The following is a 23,324-nucleotide window of genomic DNA, read 5'->3' on the forward strand; positions in this document are numbered from 1 at the left end:
GTTAGGGGGACTGTTGCCCCTTCTGCCATATGAGAAGAAGCCTCTCAGCCTCTACCTGGGACAGTCCATTTGGAAGGCGATGGCTTTGGGAGAACTTCAGTCTGAGGGACCTGGAGAAGCTGTCAGCTCCTGCAAGGTGGCACCTGCAGGCACATGTGTCAGGCAGAGCCGAGGTGGACAGTGCCCAAAAAACATGGATCCAGTGTCCTCAGGGTGTGTCCACTCTGCCAAGCACATGAGCTGCTGAATGCATGCCAGTCTTCTTGGGGGTGGGGGTAAGGAAGGGAAGAAAGAACCCCAGGAAGCCTCGGTGCTTATTCTCATCCCCAAGGGAGGCTTCTCGTAGAGAAATCGCAGGCCTGGGAGTCAGAAGACGAGATCCCACGGTACTAGTAATGGCTAAGTGACCTTGAACAATGAGTGGAATTCTGAGATTTAGGAATATATCAGAAGCAACCCGCCAGCAGGAGGGAGTCTGGGGTAGGCGGCCAGCTGCAGGCCCTGCCTTCTGAGCGCTTCTGCTCTAGGGGCAGCCACAGAGGGAGGAAGGTCATGTCACCCTGCACCAGCTTGACATCTGAGCTGTCCCCGCCTTGCCCTTCAGTCACAGCCTTCGCAGTCCCCTCACCCAGGCCACATGCTTTTCGGGGACTTTCTGAGGTTTCTGTTGGGGCGTCCAGAAGCAGAGGGGCAGGGGCTGGGGCTGCCTATGCATGCGTGTTTGTGTGTGTTTGTGTGTGCGCAGGCGTGTTGTTGGCACGGACGTGACTCTGCATTCTCCAGGCCCGTAATGAGTCCTCATTGCAATGGGTTTGATGGAATAATTATATTCTGGAAAAACTGCAGGAAACTGCGTTCCACTTCTTAAAGGGCAGGATCATCAAACATTTGTGCTACATTATTTGCAGGCACACCTTCTGCTGCATCTGCTCCCTTAAAAAAAAAATCTCCAACTCCAATCTGATCTGAATATATAAATCTGAATTATCACAGCAAAGGCGATATGCTCACACCTTTTTTCTTTTTTTTTTTTTATCTGTTGCCATGGTGATTAGATAAAATTCACGCCAAGTCTCCAGGGAAGGATGGAATTATTTCAGACAGTTTCTCACCCCTCTCAAGCTACTTCTCTCTGTAACAAGCCTGGGCACCATCTCTGAGCTTGGGCAGAGAGACAGGCAAGAGAAGGCACAAGCTGCCTGGGAGGCCTTGGCCAGGCACAGGAAAGCCCTCTTTTCTCCCAGATGCTCCTGGTGCCCAGCTAGGCCCTAAGCCACAGAGCAGCCACTGGTCCTCAAACCCACAGCTCCCTCAGTAATCCCAGTAGCCATGGGAAGAAAAGCAGACGCTCAGGGGCAAAAGACAGTGCCCTTGTTCAAGGTCAAGGCAACAGCGTGTGCAGACGGACCCAGGGCCTTGGCTCTGCAGTCTCCCTAGTGGAAGTGAGCAAGGAATGAGGTTTTCCTCAGAAGGTGAGACTCAGCTCCCAGCTCAGGCCGCCACTGCAGTGTCCTCAGGCTGATTCTCAGAGGAGCTCATTATCAATGGGTGTAATTTGTTAGCAGATTTTTCAGTAAAGGGCATTATTGACCTAATTGTTATTTAACACCACCAATTCATGAACCTCTCTGGTCCATGTGTGCACGCGTGCGTGCAGGTGTACGTACACGTGTGTGCTTCACTGGAATGATTCAGGGTGTTACAGAAGCGAGCCCCGCTCCCTAGCTCTCAGTTCCTCCAAGAGTCCATGTTCCAAGGTGTGGGCAATTGTCCCTCAGTAAGTGGGGGGGGGGCATCATTTTTAGCATATCTCACAGCATATTTTACATAATGGTGAATAAAGACAGAGAGAGAGAGAGAGAGAGAGAGAGGAGAGCGAGAGCGCAAGGAGAGAACGTTGGATCCCTGAGGGGTCTTGAAGGCCATGAGCAGGTTGGTGGGACAAAGATGACTTCTTTGAGGTAGTCCTGGCCAGAGTGTCTTTGCTGGGTTGTTCCTGGACCTGGGCCTACCAATGCGGTGATCTAGGGGAAACAGTGAAGTCTAGTGACCAGGCCAGTTGCTGGGGACCTGGGATTTCTCTGAGATTTTTTCTTTCTGGACCTCAGTTTCCTGCTTGGAAAACGAGGGAGAAGGAGAAGTCACCTATTTCTGTCATCACTGGGAAATGTAGCAAATTCAGCACCCGGGCCCTGTGGTGAAGCCAGGAGACTCGGGGTGACCGAGCAGGCCTCTCCCAGGCTCAACCTGGAGCTGGGACAAGGAGGTGCCTGGAGACCCAGTGAGAGTGAATATCTAAACCTCACCTGTCTCTTGGCCCACAACTGTCTCAAGGCAGCTGTGACCCCAGGATGGTGGCAGATGTGGGGGCACAGTCACTGCATAGACTTGGGTATCAGGCAAATCTGGGTGCTGATCATGCCTGAGCTCTTGACCTTGGGCAACTAACCTCTTGAAGCTTCTGTAATATACAATGGGAATAAATTTAAAACCTACCTCACAGGGTGTTGTCAGAATTAAATGATATGAAGTCTCTAGAGTACTTAGCACCATATAAAGGTACACAGGAAAGATTCAATATGTGGTACCTGGGCAGAGGCCAGGTGGGGGATGGAGGATAGGGGTAGCATCGTTTCAGGCCAAGGTGATACAGAAAAACAAAAGCACAGACCTCTGAGGGAGAAGACCTGCATTCTGGTTCTCCTTTGCCATTTGTCACCACTGTGTTTTTAGGCCTGTCACTTAATCTCAGAGCCTTAGTCTTCATTTGTAAAACGAGAGTCTACTCTGTTATTAACTTGTGTGATAAGTGTTATTATTCTCGATTTTCAAATGAGAAAAGGAGGCTTTGAGAATTAAGCACTAGAAGTTGCACAAGGTCATGTCTTAGTGGCTGAGCTAGGATTCAAACCCAAGGGCAATCACACTTCCCCAGCCTTCAACACATTGGATTCGGCATGAGATCAGATGGGGACACCTGTTGATGGCCGAGGGTGGTAGCTGGCTACGTTGCCACCATCACCTACGATTGTGAGAATCATCTTGAATTGACAGCTGAGACCTGTGACTTTGGGGGGGCCCGCCCCTGGTGTGCAGTGGTTTTTCCCTCTGTGCACTGCCAGAACAGCAAGAGGAGGCCAGAGAGATTGTTCTAGAGACCCAGGTTCTAGTCACTACCTATGCGACTCTGGACAAGGTCATCTCTAAGGTTCCCTCTCAGTTCTCCACCTCTGTGATTCTGGGGTGCAGCCAGTGGGGCCAAGATTAAACAGACATTGTTTGTAAGAGAGAAGCCTGGGTCTCACCTCAGGGTTAACAAGGGAGAAGGCAGCAAACAGGGCCACGAAGGACGTCCACGGGCAGGTACAGACAGACCCTGGGCTGTTCCCTTTAAGAGGAGCAGAGTTCCCCGACTCCTGGATCAGGGCTGTGGGAGCTTGGAAGGAGGAGGGGGCAGAAAAGCCCCCAGAGTCTAGAGATTCAAAGACACCCTGCCCCTGTGAGATGCAGAAGCTCCTAATTGGAGCCGTGCACGCACCCAGCACCGATCACTCCATGATGTGCTTTCTGAGGCAGCGCGGGAAGGCAGGCCTTCATTAAATCCGACACTAGGGAATTAATTCAACTCACTGCCGTCACTCTATCTCCATCACCCTTTCCCCTCGACAGCCATTGCTCCTTGATCTCCCACACCTTCATGTCGAAAGTTCTCCTTGAGGAAGGAAGCTTCCCCTGACTGTCACCGGAGCTACGACTATATCACAGGCCAGGACGCAGGGCCCAGATCGGCAGCAGAATCAGCAGGGTGCAGGCACGAGGGTGGGGCGGGAGGCAGGGATCACACAGACACACTGTCATAGAAAAAATGGGAAGAAGGACCAGGGGCCCCCGGAGAGATCCTTCTCTACCACCAGCAGGAGAAGGAGGGGTTTGAGAGCTGATGGTGACAGCCAACTGGCTCTCCCTACTTCAACTGTTCTTGAAACAGCGACTTTATAATTAAAATCCCTTTGGGAGAGAGTCATGCAGAGGAGAAGGGCAGAGAAAAAGACAAGGGGTGGCCAGGAAGCCACCTGAGCCAGTCTTCAGCATCATGGCGCCTCCTTGCCCGCTGAAAATCACAGCTACTGAGTGGAGCCCCTCCCCTACCTATAGGTACCTCCCTACTATGTGAATTTCAGTCTCCTCCTGATCTCACCCGTGCCAGGATCCCTTAGCCTGAGAGGAGTCAGGGCAGAACCTGGGGCTGGCAGACCTGCTAACCCATGGGGAACTGGCCACTTCAGCTGAACATGCCACCTCTTTTTGTCCCAGTATGCAAATCAATATTGCCTTTGCTCTGTTTGCACCAAAGTGGCCAGTTAGGAAAGCACTGCCCGAGGGCACTGAGCTCTGGGATCCGGGTCTGAGGATGTGCTGGGATTTCTGTCCAAAGTTATTGAGTTTAATTTCTCCCTCTCTCTCTCTCTCTCTCTCTCTCTCTCTCTCTCTCTCTCTCTCTCTCTTCCCTCAAAAGATCTGTCCAGGACTTGTAAGGAAATATACAACCCTCATCAGACCAGGGATAGGGAAAATGGGTTATGTGAATACTAATTTGTGAGAGAAAAGAGGGTTTCAGGAAGAACTTTCCTGATGGAATGAGATGGATCCCTCCTGGTTGAGGTGATACAGAGGAACAACACTAGCAAAAACCACCACCACCAACAACAACAAAAAACGTTCTACCAGTATCTCATTTTATAGTGGAGGGAGTTATGAGGTAAGTAACCTGCCTGATGTGAGACCTGGGGGAGGCTCCGTCCCCCTTGCATCCTGGACCTTGTCCACTCTCCTCCACACCAGAGCTCCCTGCCCTGAAGATTCCCCTCTGCTCAGAAATTCCATGCAGACAACATCTTCTCTTGATTGTAATCAAATTGCAAAGTCAAGTCCGAAATGCAAAGTGAGCTATTTTAAAGGGTTCTTGGTTAAAACAGGAAATTCTCACCTTTCCTTTGAATGGAGTCACAAAATCAGACCACCAATTGTCCACACCCATGGGAGACCTCTGGGGGCTGGGGTTGGCACCGTGGAGACAAAGGAGCACCTGGCCCGAGAGTGGGGAGTGTATCCCCCGCCCCATCCATCCTTTAGAGGAAACGTTGCACCTGCTCCCAGCTCACGGTGACCACAACCACCAGCTTGTCTGGTGTTCCTGCCACACCCCCTTCTACCCAGAGCAAACGTCCTTGGTCCTGGACGAGGAAAGCCCTGCTCAGGTAAAGCCATCACAGGAGAGGAGGAGATGGAAGCTTGGAATCGTGAGTTTTCTCACTACTAAATGTGTTAGTCCACGTCGGCAGACTCACGAGGTTGTGCGGAGGACTGGAAGACCCTCGACTACCCCCACCTGCTGCAAAAGGGTTAATCTGGGAAAAGAAAAAAGTGGTGGAAGACCCTTTACTGGAGGCACAGAGGTGGGGCGGGCTGTCCCCGTTCAGAGTTGGGGCCAGGGATGCCTTTCTGTGATCCATGTCTTGTGGTCTCCCGAAAACCTTTCAGGAAGCTCTGCAGGAGGTAGGTCTATGTGAAGGTGGGACTTCTGTGAAAATCAGGAAGGACACCGAGTCCACCTCTGGTCAGCATTAGGGCAGAGACGGGGAAGCATCCCCAAAACACAGATAAAGGACAAAATTCGGCAGTGGTGGGAAGTTTGAGCCAGTCACCACTCTGAGACCATCCTGGGGACGTGCTGACATCTTGGGAAAGACATGGATGTTTCCAAGGATGTGCATTTAAGATTAGAGCCAATGTTTGTGGCCTTTAGGGGCAGAGCCTATCTTTATGCCAGCTGGGTTATCGAGGGCTGGTATCATTCTTAAGTCATGAATGGGAAAGTGGAGAAATTTAGGGCAAGGGCCAGAGCCCGAAGAGCCAGTGCTCCGAGGAACCAACAGCGTGAGGTGTAGCTGGTGAAAAGCCTGAGCCAAGGTGGAGCTGGGCGGAACAGCATGGTCAGGAGGGGCGGAGCGTCTTGCGTACCAGCTACGGTTTGGGCCTGGGTTTTGAGAAAGACCTGAACAAACTGGGCCATTGTGGAGGTGGCACCAGGATAAGATAAGATAGTGTGAAATCAAAGAAGAGGTCATTCCAGAGACGGGCTTGCCTTCGCCAGGAGGATGGGACACTGACAGAGGGTAGAAGAGAGAGTGAGCACTGTCCTCCTGCAACTGGCGGGTGCAGAGGGAAGGAAGGAAACTTCTATACAAGTTCAGGGGCAGGGAGCAGGGAGCAGGCCGGAGGAGGGACAAAGGGGGGAATTTCACAAAAGCGGATTTTAGTCCCACAGAAGGAAGAACTTCATAAAAGGGGACTTCCTAAAAGGCAGAAGTGGCCCCTACCTTGCGAGGTACCTATGGTTAAATATGACTTGGTGGTTTTCAAAGCCACAGCGTATCAGTTCTTCTCAACAGACACGAAAATTTTTTAAAAAGAAACCAGAAATCATCCTTGATTCCACTCCCTAAAGACAACCATGATAATCACTAATAGCCTGCAAGTACTTCTTTCTAGATATCCATCTATGAGATATATATAAACATTTATATATATCAACCAATTGGAATCCTACTATATATATAAAATGCATTTTTCCACTTAGCATCATATTACGGTATTTTTCTCAAGTAGTAATATATTGAAAATATTTCATTGTATTGTGCCATTAGTTATTTAAGAGTTTATTTTTTTTTTCACTATTGAAAAGAGCATTGGGTTGTTTCTTAGGGATCCAACCCTAAGGAAATGGGTATTCAAGGCTTCAGATCCATACTGTCCAGTTGCTCTCCGAGAGGTCATACCAGAGTCTCCTTGGAGCAGCAGTGTGTCACCCAGCAAGACACATGCTTGCCAACATCACTCCAAGGTTTTCCCAAAAAGAAGTCTCCTCCATTTAAGATGATCTTTGATGCGCCACTTTTTTAGAAACATGTCTGTTATATGCCTACATGTGATAAACGAGGTACATGATAAACACGACAAAATTTGACTTGTGTGTGTGTGTGGGGGGGGGGGGGTGGGTGGGTGTGTGCGTACATACACACATACACTGATCTACACAGTAATTTTGTCCCCTTTGAAAACTCTGACAATCCACCCAGACCCTAGAGGCTCTCAACACAAATCCACCCTGTTGAGAGAGATGGGCTCCCTCATCCAGAGTAGGCTGCTTCTGGAGAGTTGGGTCCCAGGTCCAGTGTGGTCACAAAAGGCCTCTGTATAGAATCTCCAGGGGGTTGGGCTCCCTGATTTCCAAGGCCCCTTCTGGACCTGGCAAACTAATTCTACCATCTGCATGTGCCACCTGGGAACTTTAGGTATGTATGAGGGAGGGGGGAAATAAAGGAAGATTGGGGACAGGGGAGATCATTGTTTCAGGATAAATTGGAATAAAACTAGGTGCTTTTAAGAGCCAAAGCAAGAAGGCAGCAGGTGGTGATCCCTGCCGGCCTGGCCTCTGCCAGGGAGACCCTCAATTCCGCAGGCTCAGGACAGGCTCTCCAGGGAGCTGGGGGCGGGGCAGGAGATCAGCTTTCTCTCTCAGGTTTCCCTGTGTGCTGTGACCTGGGCTCCCAGCTTTCTCTTGTAATTTGAACTGAAACTAGGAGTTCTCAATGGGGGCAATTATGGGGCCTCTCCCGGTCACTCAACCCCGATCACCTTTTCCTACCCAGCTGGCCACTCCTGTAAATGGCTGACCCGCTGACCAATATCCCCCGGGTCAGAAGGACAGAGGGCAGCCAAGACTCCCCTGAGCTCTTCCAGGGAGAGCAGCCGAATGAGAAGGCCACACAGCCCCATAAATACTCCTGGTATTCTTAATTTTCAGTGGCCTCATGCTGGGTCTCCAGACTCTCATTAAACCAGGAAACAGATTACAGTGGGTCCCGAGGCAGATGCATTTCTTTTCCTCTCATATTTATACCACTTTTAATTGTTGTTATTTAACAACTATTGAACACCAACCCTGTTCTAGGTGGCCCAGAAGAGGGGGCAGGAAGTAGGTCCTCAGGAGGGTACAGCAGGGATGCCAGATGTGCACCGGCCCCTCCCCAGCTCCACCAAGGCACCCCAGGATCCACCCCCATCTCACTCCCCTCCCTGCGCTCCCATCCCCCAAGCCTGGCATCCCGCAGTGGGACCCAAAGCCCCCCTCTGCACACTGTGTTGAAATGGCTTCTTTTTCTTATGAAATATATCATGCATGTAGAAAAGCATAAAAATAATGTGAAAAGGGCTATGTTTCTTTTGGCTGTATTTTCTTCAGATCTTTTTTTAGGAGAAACAGTTTAAAAAATAAGACATTCTGAAAACAGTTGTATTTCCCTCCAGAGCCCATCACCTCCTCCTCAGAGGTAAGCATTACCCCGAATATGGTGTTTATCATTGCCCCGCGTGTTGTTGTTCTTCTGCCACATATGTATGTACCAGAAACAATACAGGGGACCGGTTTGCATGTTTTCAAACTTTATACAAATGGTGCCATAATGCACGCCTCCTTCTGCAATTTGCTTTTTCCATTTCCCGTTTTCTTCATAACGTGTCCAGGCTGATTTGTAAAGCTCCGGTTCAGGCATTTCCCCTGCAGTGTAATATTTCACAGTATGAACAGAGCAGATTTAATTTATCCATATTGGTTTCCAATTTCTTTTGCCATCCTAAATGTGACTGCGGTGAGTATTCCTGTCCACATCTCTTTGTGCACATGTGTGAGAGTTTCTTGAAGGAATATACATATGGGAGCTCTTTCCTTCATTTGTCTGTCTCCCCTGCAGGGCACAGACCTGTCACCATGACCCCAGTTCCCAGTATGATGTAGGCACATGGCTCATGGCTTAGTCAAGTTTGTTAAAGTGCACTGAGCACCCAAGGGACCTAAGGGCTCATCTGCTCTGGCCCCTTCACTTGCAGATGAGGAAACTGATGTCCAGAGAGACACCAGCACATTACTTAGTGACGGAGCTGGACCTAGAAAGCCCCTGCCCGCTTGCTTCCCACCTTCTTCGTCCTCCCGGTGCATACTCGGGAAAGCTAGTGACTATTAGGAAATGATCCAAAGAGAGAGGAAAGAGGTAGAGAGAGGCATAAGGAGGTCACACCTGAACACCTGGCCTCACACCTGGACACTCATCCAATAAGTAGAAGCCATACACCTGGACCCCGCCCTCAGGCTTCACACCCAAGACTGGACCCCAGCCTCCAGATGAGGACTCACAGCTGGACGTGATCAGACCAAGGCCTGAGAGAGGACGCCCAGCCCCCAGATTGAGGCCTGCAGGACTGAGGCTTCTATCAGGTCTGACACCTGCCTTTCATGGTTTTCCTTCCTCCTCCTGCAGACGGTCCAGCCAGCAGAAGATCCTGGAGCCGAGGCCCCAGCCACCCAAATAGTACAGCCTAGTATGACGAGTGGCTCTGAGGCCAGATGGTTTGGGACTGAATCCCAACTCTACTTGTGGTTAGTAGTGTGACCTTGGGTAAGTGACTTCACCTCTGTGCTTCTTTTGTTTCATCTTTGAGATGAGGATGATGATAATTTCACCTACCTTATGATATTGAGAATTATTTGTATAAAGCAATTCATGCAGTGCCTGGCACGACCAGGTTTTTAATTACTCCCCGCCCATTCCATATGACAACTCCACGCAGCACCACCTCGTCTCCCACCCTGACACTACTGCCTGGCCTTGGGCAAGGCTTCTCTCTGAGTCTCCGTCTCCTGATCTGAAATGACAATGACAGTATGTTACCTTGAGCATAAAATGTGACCAAACAACCCAAAAGGGCTTTGACAGGTGCTCTCATCAAATCGACATGGAATAGTAGGGCTATTGTTTTGTTTAGCCAGTTCTGACCTGCTGGTAGCCAAGTGTTTTCCTGTTTATTGGGGGCTCCGAACCACAAGGAAGCAAATAATATACTCCCTCTTGAAAACGTGAGGCTACATTTGTGACAGGCCTGGCACAGTGCCAGGCCCCCAGAGGCTAAAGAAATGCTTCCCCTGGAGCCTGCTTCCTGCCTTCAGGAAGACTGTATTCCTGTGAGTCTATAAGGAATTGGAGAGGTAGCAGAGTCAAGTCCCCAGGCCTCTGTGTGCTCATCTGTAAATGGGGACAATTGTTTCCATGCTACGCTGAATCACTACAAGAATCAAACCTAATGCACATGAAACTGCTGTTGACTGGAAAGTCATAATACAAATTTAACTCACTATTAAAGGTTAAGTGTCCCTTCTCTGAAATGCTTGGGACTAGAAGTATCTTAGATCTTTTTTTTTTTTTTTTCAGATTTTGGGATATTTACATATATATAAAGAGATACATTGGGCTAGGACCCAAGTCTAAACATGAATTTCATTTATGTTCATCTACACTTTACACACATAGCCGGAAAGTCATTTTATACAATATTTTCAGCCTAGCTGCATTTTGACGGCAACCTGGCATCTGAAGTTAGGTGTGAAATTTCCTACTAGTGGCATCATGGCCATGCCCAACAAGTTTTGGATTTTGGAATGGTTTAGAGTTTGGGATTAGGGATGCTCAACCTGAATATGAAAGGTAAGAGGCTATTCCGTTCACCCTAGATCTTCACATTGCTTCAACTCTGGGTAGGACATGGTGGAAGACTTCCCTCCACCGGCCTCTCTCAGCCACTCCCACATTCACCGGCAGTGCCCTGTGTTGTGAAACAGCAGCCCTGGGAAGGGGACAGGAGGACAATGGGCATGTGGGGTGTATGACAGAGGTTGTTCTATGGCTCACCTGCATGGAGGATGCCCAGTGATAATCCCTGGGAAGTTCAAGGGCAGACATGGACTCCAGCAGGCGAGGTCCTGGATGATCTCCACTTTCCTGGAAACATCCCTGGCCATTGAAGACCACCCTCTAAAATTCCCTGCAGACCATTTCAATGGCTCCGCATTGCCCTTAAATCACCCACAGCTCCTGCGGCAGGTTATACCCCACCTTAAATGTATCCACAGTTCCAGTCAAATCAGGCTACTTCCCCCCAGAGTGAGCCATTGCTCTCGGCTCTCTGGGAGTTCACTCCCATGGTCTCCTTTACCTGGACCACAGATGCTTGCTGGACATGCAGGGGCCTTTAACAAGTGCAGAGGCTGGGTCTCACCCTAGGGGTCCTCATTTGATGGTTCCAGGAATGGGCCTGGACAATGGTATTCTTCGAAGTTCCCCAAGTAATTCTAAATTTGAGAATTGTCTGTTCTCGAACACTCTGCCCTGCAGGAGCTCAGCCACCCAATGCACCCATTATCTAAAACCCATGGGAGATGCTGCTTCCTACAAGGCACTTCTGCAAAGCACTCAAGAGGGGCCCCAGTCCTGAGAACACCTTTCCAGCCTCCTCCTACACTCTGGCTCATGTTGAGGTCAGGTGAATCTCAAGCTCCTCTCACCTGTGAGGCTGCAATCCCCTCAAAAGGAGGCACAGTGTCCCCTGCTTATTTCCAGCCATCCTTTCTATGCTTAATAGGCCTCATTAAAGAGTTGATTCAAGGTTGTCCATAAAATTCAAAGCACCTAATCCCCCCTCAATCTTGCCCAGAAGATAAAATGGGCAACGGGGAGCTGCCCTCCTTGACCAGGAGAAAAGGCCAAGACCTGACACAGCCCTGGGCTCACCACACACACACACACCCTGAGCCAGACGCTCCACAGAACTCTTGCCCCTAGACGCAGAGCTGAGGGTCTCTCTCGGGTCTCCATTTTGTGTGCTGGGGTCTACACAGGGGAAGCTCCCTCGCTCACCACAGGTAGAAAAGCCAGAGCGTAGGTGTGAGTGTAAATGCATATGTGTACGTATTCAATGTGTATCATTTACATCATGCAGACTATTTATACACGAGCACGCATATCTATTTTAATTTAAATGAGTTTCTTTGGTGTGTAGGAAGAGGAATTTCTCCAAATCCCTCGGGGTCCTCAAGCAAAGACCCTTGGGAATCACTGTCTATATAACAGAGCATCTTGCGCACAGTAAATGCTTAAAAACATTTGTTAATTTAAATAATGAAGTAAAAAATCCAATCAACTGACGATTGCCTATGCCAACATGGCCATTTAGATAGATTTAGGGAATGAAGTCAATGCAAGCTGTGGCATGGCTACCGCCTGGTGTAGACCAGTAGATGTGAGTTTGTGCCCCACTCCTGGGGGTACAACTGCATCCCCAGCCATGCCTATGAAAAACAGCTTTCCTATGCCTGTGTCAACAATGTGGGCTCTGGAACATTCTAGAGGCAAGTCCTTTCCCTTTTTGCACCCCATCTTGGGGGCAGAGAAGAAAGTCCCTAGCCATGGTGTTCTCAGAAAGAAAATCTGTACTTCACAAAGTCCCAGAGAGCCCGGCAGTCCACCAGGGGATGAAGCTCCCTCTCACCTGGCAGGCACCACTGCCTGAAGAGAAGCTAAACTGGGAGCCCCAGACAGTGCCCCTGCCCCACGCCAGCCCCACCACTACCCCTGCCGCCATTCACTTTGTTTCAACCATTTATCTTCTTAGCTGACTCTCCAGGGTTCTGGCAGATGCTATGCTCTAAGACAGGGATATTCAGAATACTCTGAGCCCAAATTTGCTCTGCTGCTGTAGTGAAGGGAGGAGTCTCTGAGAGGAAACATCTCCAGCTCAGCAGCCTTCATCCAAGCACAAGGCCTGCCTGCCCTCACACTGGAACGCAGAAGGGCAGTGCCTGGCTCCAGCCAGCTTGGCCTTCTAATCCAAAGGTGGGTCTGGATAGCTAGGCACAGCAGATCTCAGGACACAGCAGATACCAGGGGGACCACCGAAACGGAGCCTCATGTCAGAGGTCAGGCCTTGACCGTGCACAGTGACCCAAAGTGCTTCCTGCCTGTGCCTCACTACAAGGTCCAGTCTCACCTCCTACCCTATGTCTACAGCCCTGAAGCTTATGTGACCCTTGTGTAGGGACAGCAGCATTCCTCCTCCTAAATGCTCACACCTGTATGTTCACACCTCTGCGCTCACTGTTCAGGAGACTGTCCAGGCCACTAGGAGATGACTAACCCTGGGTAAGTGGTGGGTGTGTGTCCACCAGGCACCAGCAAGAACTGAAAGCTACATACAGAAAAACGGTATGTAGAAAAACAGAGCCACATAGAAAAATGTGTACTATTCATGGAAACTGTGTTTTACCTACATAGAAGAAAGTCCATAATTTCTACTCCTCACAACTGAGGACAGCAAGGCTCTATGAGGTTCATGTACTTGTCCAGGTGCTATGGCCACTAAGAATCACAGTAAAGACTTGAGCTGGGTGCAGTGGCACATGCCTGTAATCCCAGCAGCTCGGGAGGCTGAGGCAGGAGGATCCTGAGTTCAAAGCCAGTCTCAACAACTTAGCAAGGCCCTAAGCAACTCAGCAAGACCCTGTCTCGAAATAAAATAAAATAAAAATAAAAAATAAAATAAAATAAAAAAAGGGCTGGGGATGCGGCCCAGTGGTTAAGTGCCCCTGGGCTCAATCCTTGGTGCCAAAAACAAACCACAAACAAATATTTGAACCCAAGCCTCCAAGAACCCAGAGTCCACATTCTTTGTCCTACAACTTCACTCCATCTTAGAAGAGGCTGCAAGCAAGCCTCGCTGACATGGGCCCTGACAGGAGCAAACCATGGCTTCGTTCCTGCAGCCAGAGAACCAGGCATAATCCACTCTCCCCTTCCTTTTTGTTCATCCTGTTACCACCCAATCTAAAGGATCAGTCGCCATCCTACCTAAGCCTTCCTCTGGGCATTTGGCAAACGTTGTCTGCCTGCCTACTGTGCGCTGGCACACAGTGAGGCTCGCAGCATTATGGACCCAGACCACCCAGTCCACTGCACCCCGGCTCAGGCCTCCTCGCTGAACCTCAGCCCATCTCCACGCGGCTGCAGCTCTGGCTCTGGCATCTCATTGATACGCCACAGAGTTCAAAATCACAGGCTTGGCAGGAAGTGCCATCTATACATAGCTCTACCATTCTGTAAGCACCGTTGGCTTCTTCTGAATAAATGCTACCCTACATTAAATGCCAGAATTCGGCAAGCCATGCTGCATGTTTGCAACGAGATTGAGAACTAAAGGCAAGATTGATTCTGATGTGAACACCAGCAAAGCAAATGGGTTTTTGAAAACCCTATAATTTCCCTGCAACCCTTGACTTCACTAAACACACATTTTTAGACTACAGCACAGTTAGGTAGACATTAAACAAAAATGAGGTAGTCTAATGATGATTTATGTGTAGGATAACCTTCTATAAAGAATTCCACTCTGATTTCAGGGTAACTTACAGAGGTGCCAACTTAACCAAACAATGCCGCTTGCTCCGTGTCCACTGTCGCGGCGTGATCCCGGGGCAGAGCGTTTGCCTGCAATTGTCTTAAATCTGCTGAAATTCACCCAGTGGGTGCTCTGGAAATGCAGCGCCTGCCATGAACTAAATGGAAAAGCAAAACATGACACATGCACACGCCGCCAGAGGCACCTGCGAACACGAGGCGTTTCTGCTTGACTGAGGAGCCTGGCGGATGGTTCTGGAACCAAGCAACTGGCATGCAACTGCAGAGCAGCCCACCCGCCAGGATACTGAAGAGGGTCCTGGGAACTGCCGGCGGGCACGCCAGGCGGGGCCTCGAGAGCTCCTGGGGTGCAGGCATCCAAACCGCAGTTCTGGCGCACCCCTGCCCGGCTGCACGACTCTGCAGGCCCCACCATCCCCCAAGCCTTGGGTTCTCTATTAAGAGACTGTGAATCCGAGTCTCCCACAGGTACAACTGGGGGGAGTCAATAAGATGAGGCCCAAGACCAGAGAGTAGCTTACAGACAAAAGGTGACATAGGGCCAGACTGGGTGACCTGGGAGCTGAAGTCAAACCTCCCTGGTCGTGGACTGTGGCCTTGGGCAGGTGGTGACCTCTCTGTAAGATAGGCCTCTCATCTTCAAAATGGGGGTAATAATAGCACCTGCTATAGAGGACATGTGTGAAGATGTAACAGAATGACCCAGAAAAAGCACTTACCACACGAGACCTCAATAACTGATCATTTCTTTTCTCCTAAGTGTTACTATCACTTTCTTTTCGGTGTGGGCCATCCAACCAGAGGGAGAATTCCCTTGCTGCTGCCAAGCGTGTCCTTTGAATCTTTAACCTGGAGAGTGCATTTAAAGGCAGGATTCTTTCTCTGCCCTTGGAGGAAGACCGCGATGGTCCCATGCCCCTTTCCCCAGCAAAGCAAACAAAGAACAACAGCAGCATTGAGAGCCAGCTGCCTTTGTGAGGGAAACAGCGATCATTGGGAGTCCCCAGGACCTCAGCCTGAAGTCACTGTCACAGGGAAAGAGCTTGGGAATTGGGGACAAAAGCTCTGGCTACAATCCAGGTCTTGCCTCTTGGAAGTTGTGTGACCTGAAACAAACCTCTTGGCCTCTCTGATCCCATTTTCTTTATGCCTCTGGCTTACCCATGCTCTTCCTCCAGCCCAGCACCCAGGAAGGGAAACATAGGTGAGAGAAGATGTCTCTGGAGAGACAGGGTTATGCGGGTGGGGCCTGAGATTGGACAGCCCCTTTATGCTGGGTGGGTAATTTTCTTGAGGCATTTAGTCTACTGCTTCTGCATCTGAGAATTTAAGTCTCCCAGAGGCCTAATTTTCAACTCCAGGATCCCGTGTTCAAAAGGTTTCATTGTCCCATTTTATAGATGGACAGACTGAAGTTTTGGAACTAGCTTTCTTAAGATCAGCAATTAAGATTAGCAAACTTCACAGCCCGTCATCTTCCCACCACATCCCACTATATCACTTGTGAACTGTGTGCTCATAACTGTTACCCAATTTTCTGTCCAGCTGTTCATTTTTTTCTTGTTAATTTTCTTTTTATTCCATATTCTGGATATCAGTTCTCTGTCTTCAAGAGCACAGAACAATTTGGAGTCCGAATGCAAAAGTTTAAACTGTGGCTCTGCTACTTACTAACTGTAAGCTATTTACTGAGTGAGCTTCTCTGTGCCTCAGTTTGTGTATCTGTAAAACGGGAACATAACAGTCCTCTTGTCTTCAGATTTCTGTCAAGATTAAATGAACTGAATGTGATAAAATGCTTAGAACAGCCTGGAAACCAGTAAATGTTCCATAAATATGAGCGATTATCATGTTGTCTTCCCCTCACTCCAGCCCAGAATTAGACAGGACCTTCATGAGCCAAATGGCCTGGTCTTCTTTCCAGATTTCTCTCTCCCCACTCAGTCCAGCACACCCCAGGCCCACCCCACCCTCCTGGCCTGCAGACCTTTGCACCATTGCCTCCTCCCCCAGTGCTCTCTCTGCTCTCTTGGCCTAGGGATGTATCCTAGGGCCTTGTGCCCTTAGAGAGAATCCCTGCCTCTGTGTATCATCCTCCTCCTGGGGAGACACTGGCCCCTGAGGGAAGAAACAGGAAGCAGAGATGGTTACCTGGGGTCCACTGCAGGACTCGATGCTGTAGCTGGCACCCCGCAGGGCCCAGACTCTGTCTGCCCCATCAATTTCATATTCGTCCAGGCTGACCATCCCAGCCCCTTTCCCCCATGCCCCCAAAGAGCTGAGAATTGACATCCCCAGTTAGGTACATAAATCAGGGAGTATCCCAAGAGGAACCCACAGCAGCTCAGCCTGATGGAGATGAAGGAGGCGAAGGACCACCAGGCTTAAGTCCCCGCGATGCCACCCTTTGCTCCCCGCCTCCTCCCTCCATACCACAGCACAGCTGAGGAGACTTGGCTTCGCCGTGTCCTGCGAGCACTGGAAGGGAGAGGGCCCTGAGAGAAATGTTCATCCTGCCCTGATGATGACGGGTTCCCATCTGGGGCTATCACAGGGTTTAACATATTCCAGGACAAAATACGATTAGTGTCTTGAGCCAGAACTGATAAAGTCGGGAGTGAGTTTAGAAAGGATCCCCTAGGAGGAGGTTAATCTGGGTGATTTTTAAATCCATTCTTAGCAGAAATCAGGGAAGACATCATAGAAATAGTGGTATTTGAATGAGTCTTTGAAAGAGGGGTAGGGTTTAGACAGACAAAGAAGAGGAAAAGCTGGTAGTAGTAAAAAAATAAAATAAAGTCCCTTGTGAGTGGTTAAAATCCTGTGTACTGAGATTGCACAGGGGAGATGCTGCAGGACAGTGTGGGTCTGGGCCTGGGTCATTTACCAGGCACAGAGAGGACTGGGCTGCGTCACCTCCAGGATGTTCTCTGGCTCTGACTGTTCCTGATTCCATATCCTCACTCATAGTCTATCCGTGCTCCAAACTGGGCACCACCTCATCCCTTGTCCCTGTCCCCCATTCCTCCACCCCCACCCAAGTTGGTGAAGGTAGACACCTGGGATCCAAAGTGACCTTTGGATCAGCCCGAGCCAAATGGAATTAGCAAGTTGAACTTGCATTCCAAAGCCAAAGCAGTATCATAGTTGCCTGCTGCATTGGGATCAGCCATCCCTGTCCATCAGAGCTGATGACACAGGCTGAATCCACCATGTCCCATCAGGACGTTCTCTGTCTCCTGCTGAACCAAAATGGAGCGAGTGTCCACTGCTGCCTTCCTATTACAATGGTTGTTTTGTCCACTGATGTTTTTAAAATATTTTTTTAGTTGTTGATGGACCTTATTTTATTTATTTATATGTGGTGCTGAGAATTGAACCCAGGGCCTCACACATGCTAGACAAGCACTCTACCACTGAGCCACCACCCCAGCTCATGTCCACTGATTTTTTAAGCTGGAGATCTGTGGTCATTCAGAAAAGCTAAAGCCTCTGGTTACCACCCATGACCAGAGGTTAGCGCAAGGGCTAGTGACACATTTTTGTCTCCAGGTAAGGAGAGGCCATTCTCCTGGGTGGAAACCTATGGATAAACTGCCTCTGGAAAGGCACAGGAAATAGAGGAAGCCAGAGAACCCCAGCTCAAATCCAGGCCACATCCCTATTAGCTGTGTGGCCTTGGGTAAGATGCTTAACTTCCCTGGGCCTCAATATCCTCATTTATAAATTGGAAAACAAAATACAACAAAAAACATTATCTCTCTTAAAGGGTGATTTTAAGGATTAGAGATAATATATGTAAAATGCTTAACCCAAAAGAGAGCTCTATACATGATAGGTATTATCATTAATCTCATTTTTATTATTACTCTGTGACAGTGCTATGCTGGTCCTAGGGATAAAATAATGAGAAAGGTATAATCATACACCCTTCTGCACACACAAACAGAAATAATGGCTTGTGACACAAGACAGAAGGAAATAAATGCTCCAGGAATAGAACCACAGGAACAGTAATGTCAGGAGTCACATTGGAGGAGGCTCAGGTCAGACACATATGCACCACGTTCATGGGACAATGGAGGGGTGGGGTGTCAATAAGGAGAGAAGGGATCAGAGTGGAACAGGCAGAAGAAATGGTGGGGACAAACGCAAACTGGTATGGAAACCCATGGAAAACCCTGGGCTCCTGTTACTCTGGGGACAGTCACTAGGGAGGTGCAGAAATTCTAGTGGGCTCATGAGACTCTCCTTCACCTCCTGAGGTGGGCTGTGGGGCGTGACGGGGAAGCACTGCCTGATGGGAATCCTTGAAGTGGGGATCTTTCCAGAAAGTCCCCCCTGCTTGCCCCTGCTTCTCCCCCATCTAAGAGTCCTATGCACATAGCAAGGGGCTCCTCCAGGCTTGCCTTCCAGAGCAGCAGTGGACACATCTGGCCTGCATCTGAGCGGTGTCCAAAACTCCCCACTGGGACCGAGAGAGCCAGTCAGGATGCTGGGGAAGAGCATGCTGGGAAACTCCCACAAGGAGCCCGCATCGATATAATCAGGTCTGGTGGAAATTAAAAGCTATTAGGAACAGGGCCGGATTTATCTTTATATCCAATAACATGCATTGTAATGGTGATCATGCAGATGGGAAATTAAACCACATCTCGGCTTCACTGGAGGCCTTAATTTTAATTTATGTTTGTGCACAGCCCTCAGCCCTCTCCTGCCCACCCCGCCCGCTCTGCAAGCAGGCTCACCTCAAGACCAAGTCCTTCAGGAGAGACTTGGTTGGAGTACGGGGGTCAAAGGTGAGAGGCTGTGCTTTACACACACCTTTTAACTAGTCAAGGGAGGGGAAGGAGGAGGAGGTGGGTGGAGGGTGTGTAATAGGTGGCTCCTGGAAAGACAGGACCTTGGGCTGTCTCTTCAGCCTCTGGAGGCCCTGGGAAAACAGCCAAAAAGCCAGTGAGCCCGGCTCCAGGGCAGCCGTGGACAGGCGGGAAGGCCAACTGGTGAACAGAGACTCAACTCACAGCGCTTGTTTAGATCCCACACACCCTCAAAAAGAGACCCGGGGGGACTGGCTCCCACCCCCAGGGTTCTGCAGCAGCCTAGGCCCCACCTCCCAGGGCACCTGCTCCCCCCTAGGGGTTACTTCCTGGTGCCCTGATTGGCCCACATCAATCCCCCAGTTTCTCCTCCTGCTTTCTAGCTCCTGCTCCTTTTGGTCCTCATGTCTGTGGAGCAGCCCAGCCCAGCCCCGCAGATCCGGAAGTCAAAGTCAGTACAGGTGCCTGCTCCAGGAGCCCACCCTGAAGCTCAGAGGGGAGTAGCTCGGGCTCCTCCATCCCCTAGGACAACTAATCATTAATGTCTCCCCACCCCCCACCATGAGCAGCTGCCGTGCAGCCTCTACACACACACACACACACACACATACACACACACACAATGCATATATACTAGGTATAGTGTGAATATGGATAGCAGAAAAATTCTATTTTTATATAAAAAAATCATACTATTTGCATTTTTCCAAAATTGAAGCATACGGCGTGTGGGCCTGAGTTCTGGTTCCTCACCTACAATGCCCAGAGGAAACACAACCCCATTCTCTCTGGTTTTCATGGATTCCTCTAGGACCAAGTTAGTTAGGATTTACATGCTTTGGGAAGACTGTACCTGGATCTAATGCATAGCTGCAGAAGGATCTAGAATAATTATGGATGGGGCTGGAGAGCTGGGCAGGGGAGAAAAACTCTCCAAGACCAAAGGGAAGAAAGGGGTTCTATGGAACCAAAGTTTAACACAGTCCTGCAGATTAGCATCAAGGCCACTTCCCTGGTAATTATGCCCTTCGGGGCTACCAGTCCAGTCTTGACATCAAAGACAGCCCTGAAGCGCCAACTACAAGGGCTGCCTGGGGGAGCCCCCGCCTCCAGCTCCTCGCAGCCAGCCTTCCTTCTCCCTCCCTGCTCTGGCCTTCTTACTACCCCATGCCAACCACTCCCATCCTCATTTCCATGCCTCAGTCTAGGCTGCTTCCAGAATCCTTCAGGATTCTCCCAACCACCTGGTTATCCACAGAGTGAGCGTCTGCCCTGAGCGTCCACCCTGAGCATGGAAGGCAGAGCGTGAAGACCCAGGATATGTGGGTAAGACCAACCCTCTTCCCGCTCTGGGGAAACGCACAATTGTGGGGGACATGGTAGGAACACACATCACAACAGGAGCCAGCGAGAACAGGAGAATGCCACCTGCTACCTAATAATCATAGCCACCACCCAGCACATCCCGAGGACATGCCAGGCAGCGTTCTGAACATTGTACCTGTATTAACTCATTTCATTCTTACATCGACCCTGTGAAACCATTTACAATCGGGGATGAGTCCCTCAGGCCGTAAGTGAGTTGCCCACCAGCAAGCAATGGAGTGAGTTTCAATCCCAGACACTGGCCTTAGATTCTAGGCTTTTAATCACGACCCTGGACTCGATTCTACCAATCCTTCCCTGAAAAATCCACATTGTTTTTTTTTTCCCCTTCCTGACTCAAAGCCCTCACTCCCTACAGCACACAGTGAACTCCTCTGTGGTACCTGAGTAGCACTTTACTAGATACCTCTGTGTGGGTGCAGGGAGGCACTTCTCTCTGGGGGTAAGTGTATAGGCCGAAAAAACAGACCTGGGTCCAACGCACCCTCTGTTTACCAGACACGTGACCAGAAGAAGCTGCTTTACTTCTTCGAGACTCAGTTTCCTCTCCTGTAAGGTGGACAAGGCTAAAATACACTTTGTGAGGCTAAAATGAGATCAAATATGAAAGTTTCTTTACCTGGTGCCTGGCAGATAATAAGCACTCAAATTTTTTTAATATAATATAATAACAGTTATATTTTTGTTGTGTATAATGTTAGTCCGTCAGTTCAAGTGTCTGATACCACATCTCTTTACATTCTTTAAAAAACTGAAACATAGAGATCCTGAGATTCAAGTTCCCTCTGGTCCCCACCAGCCCACTGTCACTACCCACACGGTCCCTTTGGGTCTTCTGCTATGCACCTCATGCCTCACTGAAACGCAAGAATGTTGGCCTCGGTCCCAGACCCAGAAGAACCCTGCACAACCACCCCCATGGGGTCCAACTGCTTCTTCCAGCTACATCCTGAGCAGCCACAATATCACCCTGACCCTGGCATTCCCAACTCCTGTTTGTCCCTTGCCTTCAAAAGCTCTTCCCCTAACAGAACACTTATCCTAGATTTTCTTATTAGCTTATGGTTTTGTGAAAGGTAGGAAGAGCAGCTGTGTTCAAGTGGTTTTGGACCCCTGTCTTGCGACCGCCAGCTCTGACAGGATATAATGGCTGGGCCATCTGCTTGGAACTGAGGGAAAGAAAACGTACTGAGAGCGAAACACAAATCCATGCTTCAAAAAAATCATCCTTCCACGTTACTGCAAACACACCTCAGCATTGTTCCATCCTAACCATGCAAGGGACCCTCCAGGAGCCGCCAGACAATGCTGAGGCCCAGGACACACTCCTGAGGTGGTCATTCAGTAGACGTGGGGTTGGGTTGAGCGCTGGTGCTCCTAAAGAGCCCTGCAGGGATTTGAACGCAGCAAAATGAAGCAGCGCTGCTTTAAAGGGCTCATGCAGAGAAGGCTCCTCTTCCAGACTAACCTTGAAGAAGAGGAATCATGTCATACAAACGGCTGGGGGACCTTAGTGCAGATGGGGCACCCAGAACCCATTTTGTAGGAAGGAAGACAAAGGTCCCTGGTAGAGAAAGGAGAAGCCCTGCCGTGTGCAAGGACGAGTGAGTGGTGGGAAAGTCCCACAGTCCTGTAACTGGAGACTTGAAGGTAGATTAAGGACTTGAGATCTTCTCTTGTGGGTTCCCAGACCTATTTCCTGTTGAAGGAACAATCATGCTAAATGGAAAGAGGAGCAGATTTGACAAGGGACTTGCAACCACAGCAGCGCAATGAGATGAGCCTCCAACACAACAGTCTCTACCGGGTCTCCCAGTAGCAGCCAGCAGAGAGGCCAACCAGGATTCTGATGGCATCTTAGCCCATTCACGGGTGGAAAAAGGTCCAGTGGGCGTGCTTCCTCTACCCTGGCCATTCCACGCAGGAACACAGACCACACACCAGTCCCCAACCCTGCCCTTCCTGCCTTCTTTCACAGATAAGCCTGCCAGCTGCCTCCCATCCCTCAGGGCAAGGTCAGCAGAGCCCCAGTGGCCAGGAAGATGGAGGCCCCACTCCTGTGAGCGAGTAGGACCCGCCCAGTGTCTGCTGGAACCTCCACACACACACAGCAGAGGCCCCTGGCACCTGATTCCCCGCGTAGAGAAGGACCAGACTACTTGCTTGCTGACGCGCTATGAGAACAAAACCAAATCACTCACCACGTCAAGGGTTAGCTCAATGACCAGCTCAGACACTGCCCACAACCAGGCAGCCACCAGGCGGCCCCCCACCCACGATCGCTTCTTACCTGGGATGATGGAAACTGTGTCTTTCTCCCAAGACACAACGCTAACGTATTCCTGCACTGAAGAGGGGATGAGGCACTTGAAGACGGCCACGTTTCCACGCATTGACCTTTGATCCTCCACCCTGACGGTGTAGGGTTCCCTGAAAACTGCAGTGAGATGGGAGCAGGGGGGAGAAGAGTGTCACCAGGATGTGTCACCTCCCTGGGCTTCCCCAGCCTTCTCCTCTCCTCCTCCTTCCCGCCTCCTGCTTACCCAGCCCAGAAGTTCCTGCCACGACCTTGTTCCTGCCTGAGCAGCACCTTTGTCCACTTCCTCTCTGCCCCACTGGGCAGCTGTTCTTGCTCACTCGGAAATAGCCACCTCCCTCTGCAGGACCACATCTCCAGATTTCGACCTTTCCCCTTGTGAGTTTTAGCAAACCCTACTGGATGGCAGAGGCCTTGAGGTTAGCATCTCAGTCTGCACTG

General features: G+C 50.0%; 1 protein-coding gene across 1 annotated transcript in view; it reads right to left on the reverse strand.

Annotated features, from left to right (window-relative positions):
• The window catches only part of Dscaml1 (DS cell adhesion molecule like 1), a 301,271-nt gene extending 278,297 nt beyond the window's left edge, over positions 1-22,974 (reverse strand). The window contains exon 1 of the mRNA XM_027930592.2: positions 22,857-22,974. Within this exon, the coding sequence (XP_027786393.2) occupies positions 22,857-22,959 (103 nt within the window). The 5' untranslated portion in view covers positions 22,960-22,974. The remainder of the gene's footprint in view (positions 1-22,856) is intronic.
• Between the last annotated feature and the right edge of the window lie 350 nt (positions 22,975-23,324).

Source organism: Marmota flaviventris, chromosome 9 (assembly GCF_047511675.1).
Source record: "Marmota flaviventris isolate mMarFla1 chromosome 9, mMarFla1.hap1, whole genome shotgun sequence".
In the NCBI taxonomy this organism is placed as follows: domain Eukaryota; kingdom Metazoa; phylum Chordata; class Mammalia; order Rodentia; family Sciuridae; genus Marmota; species Marmota flaviventris.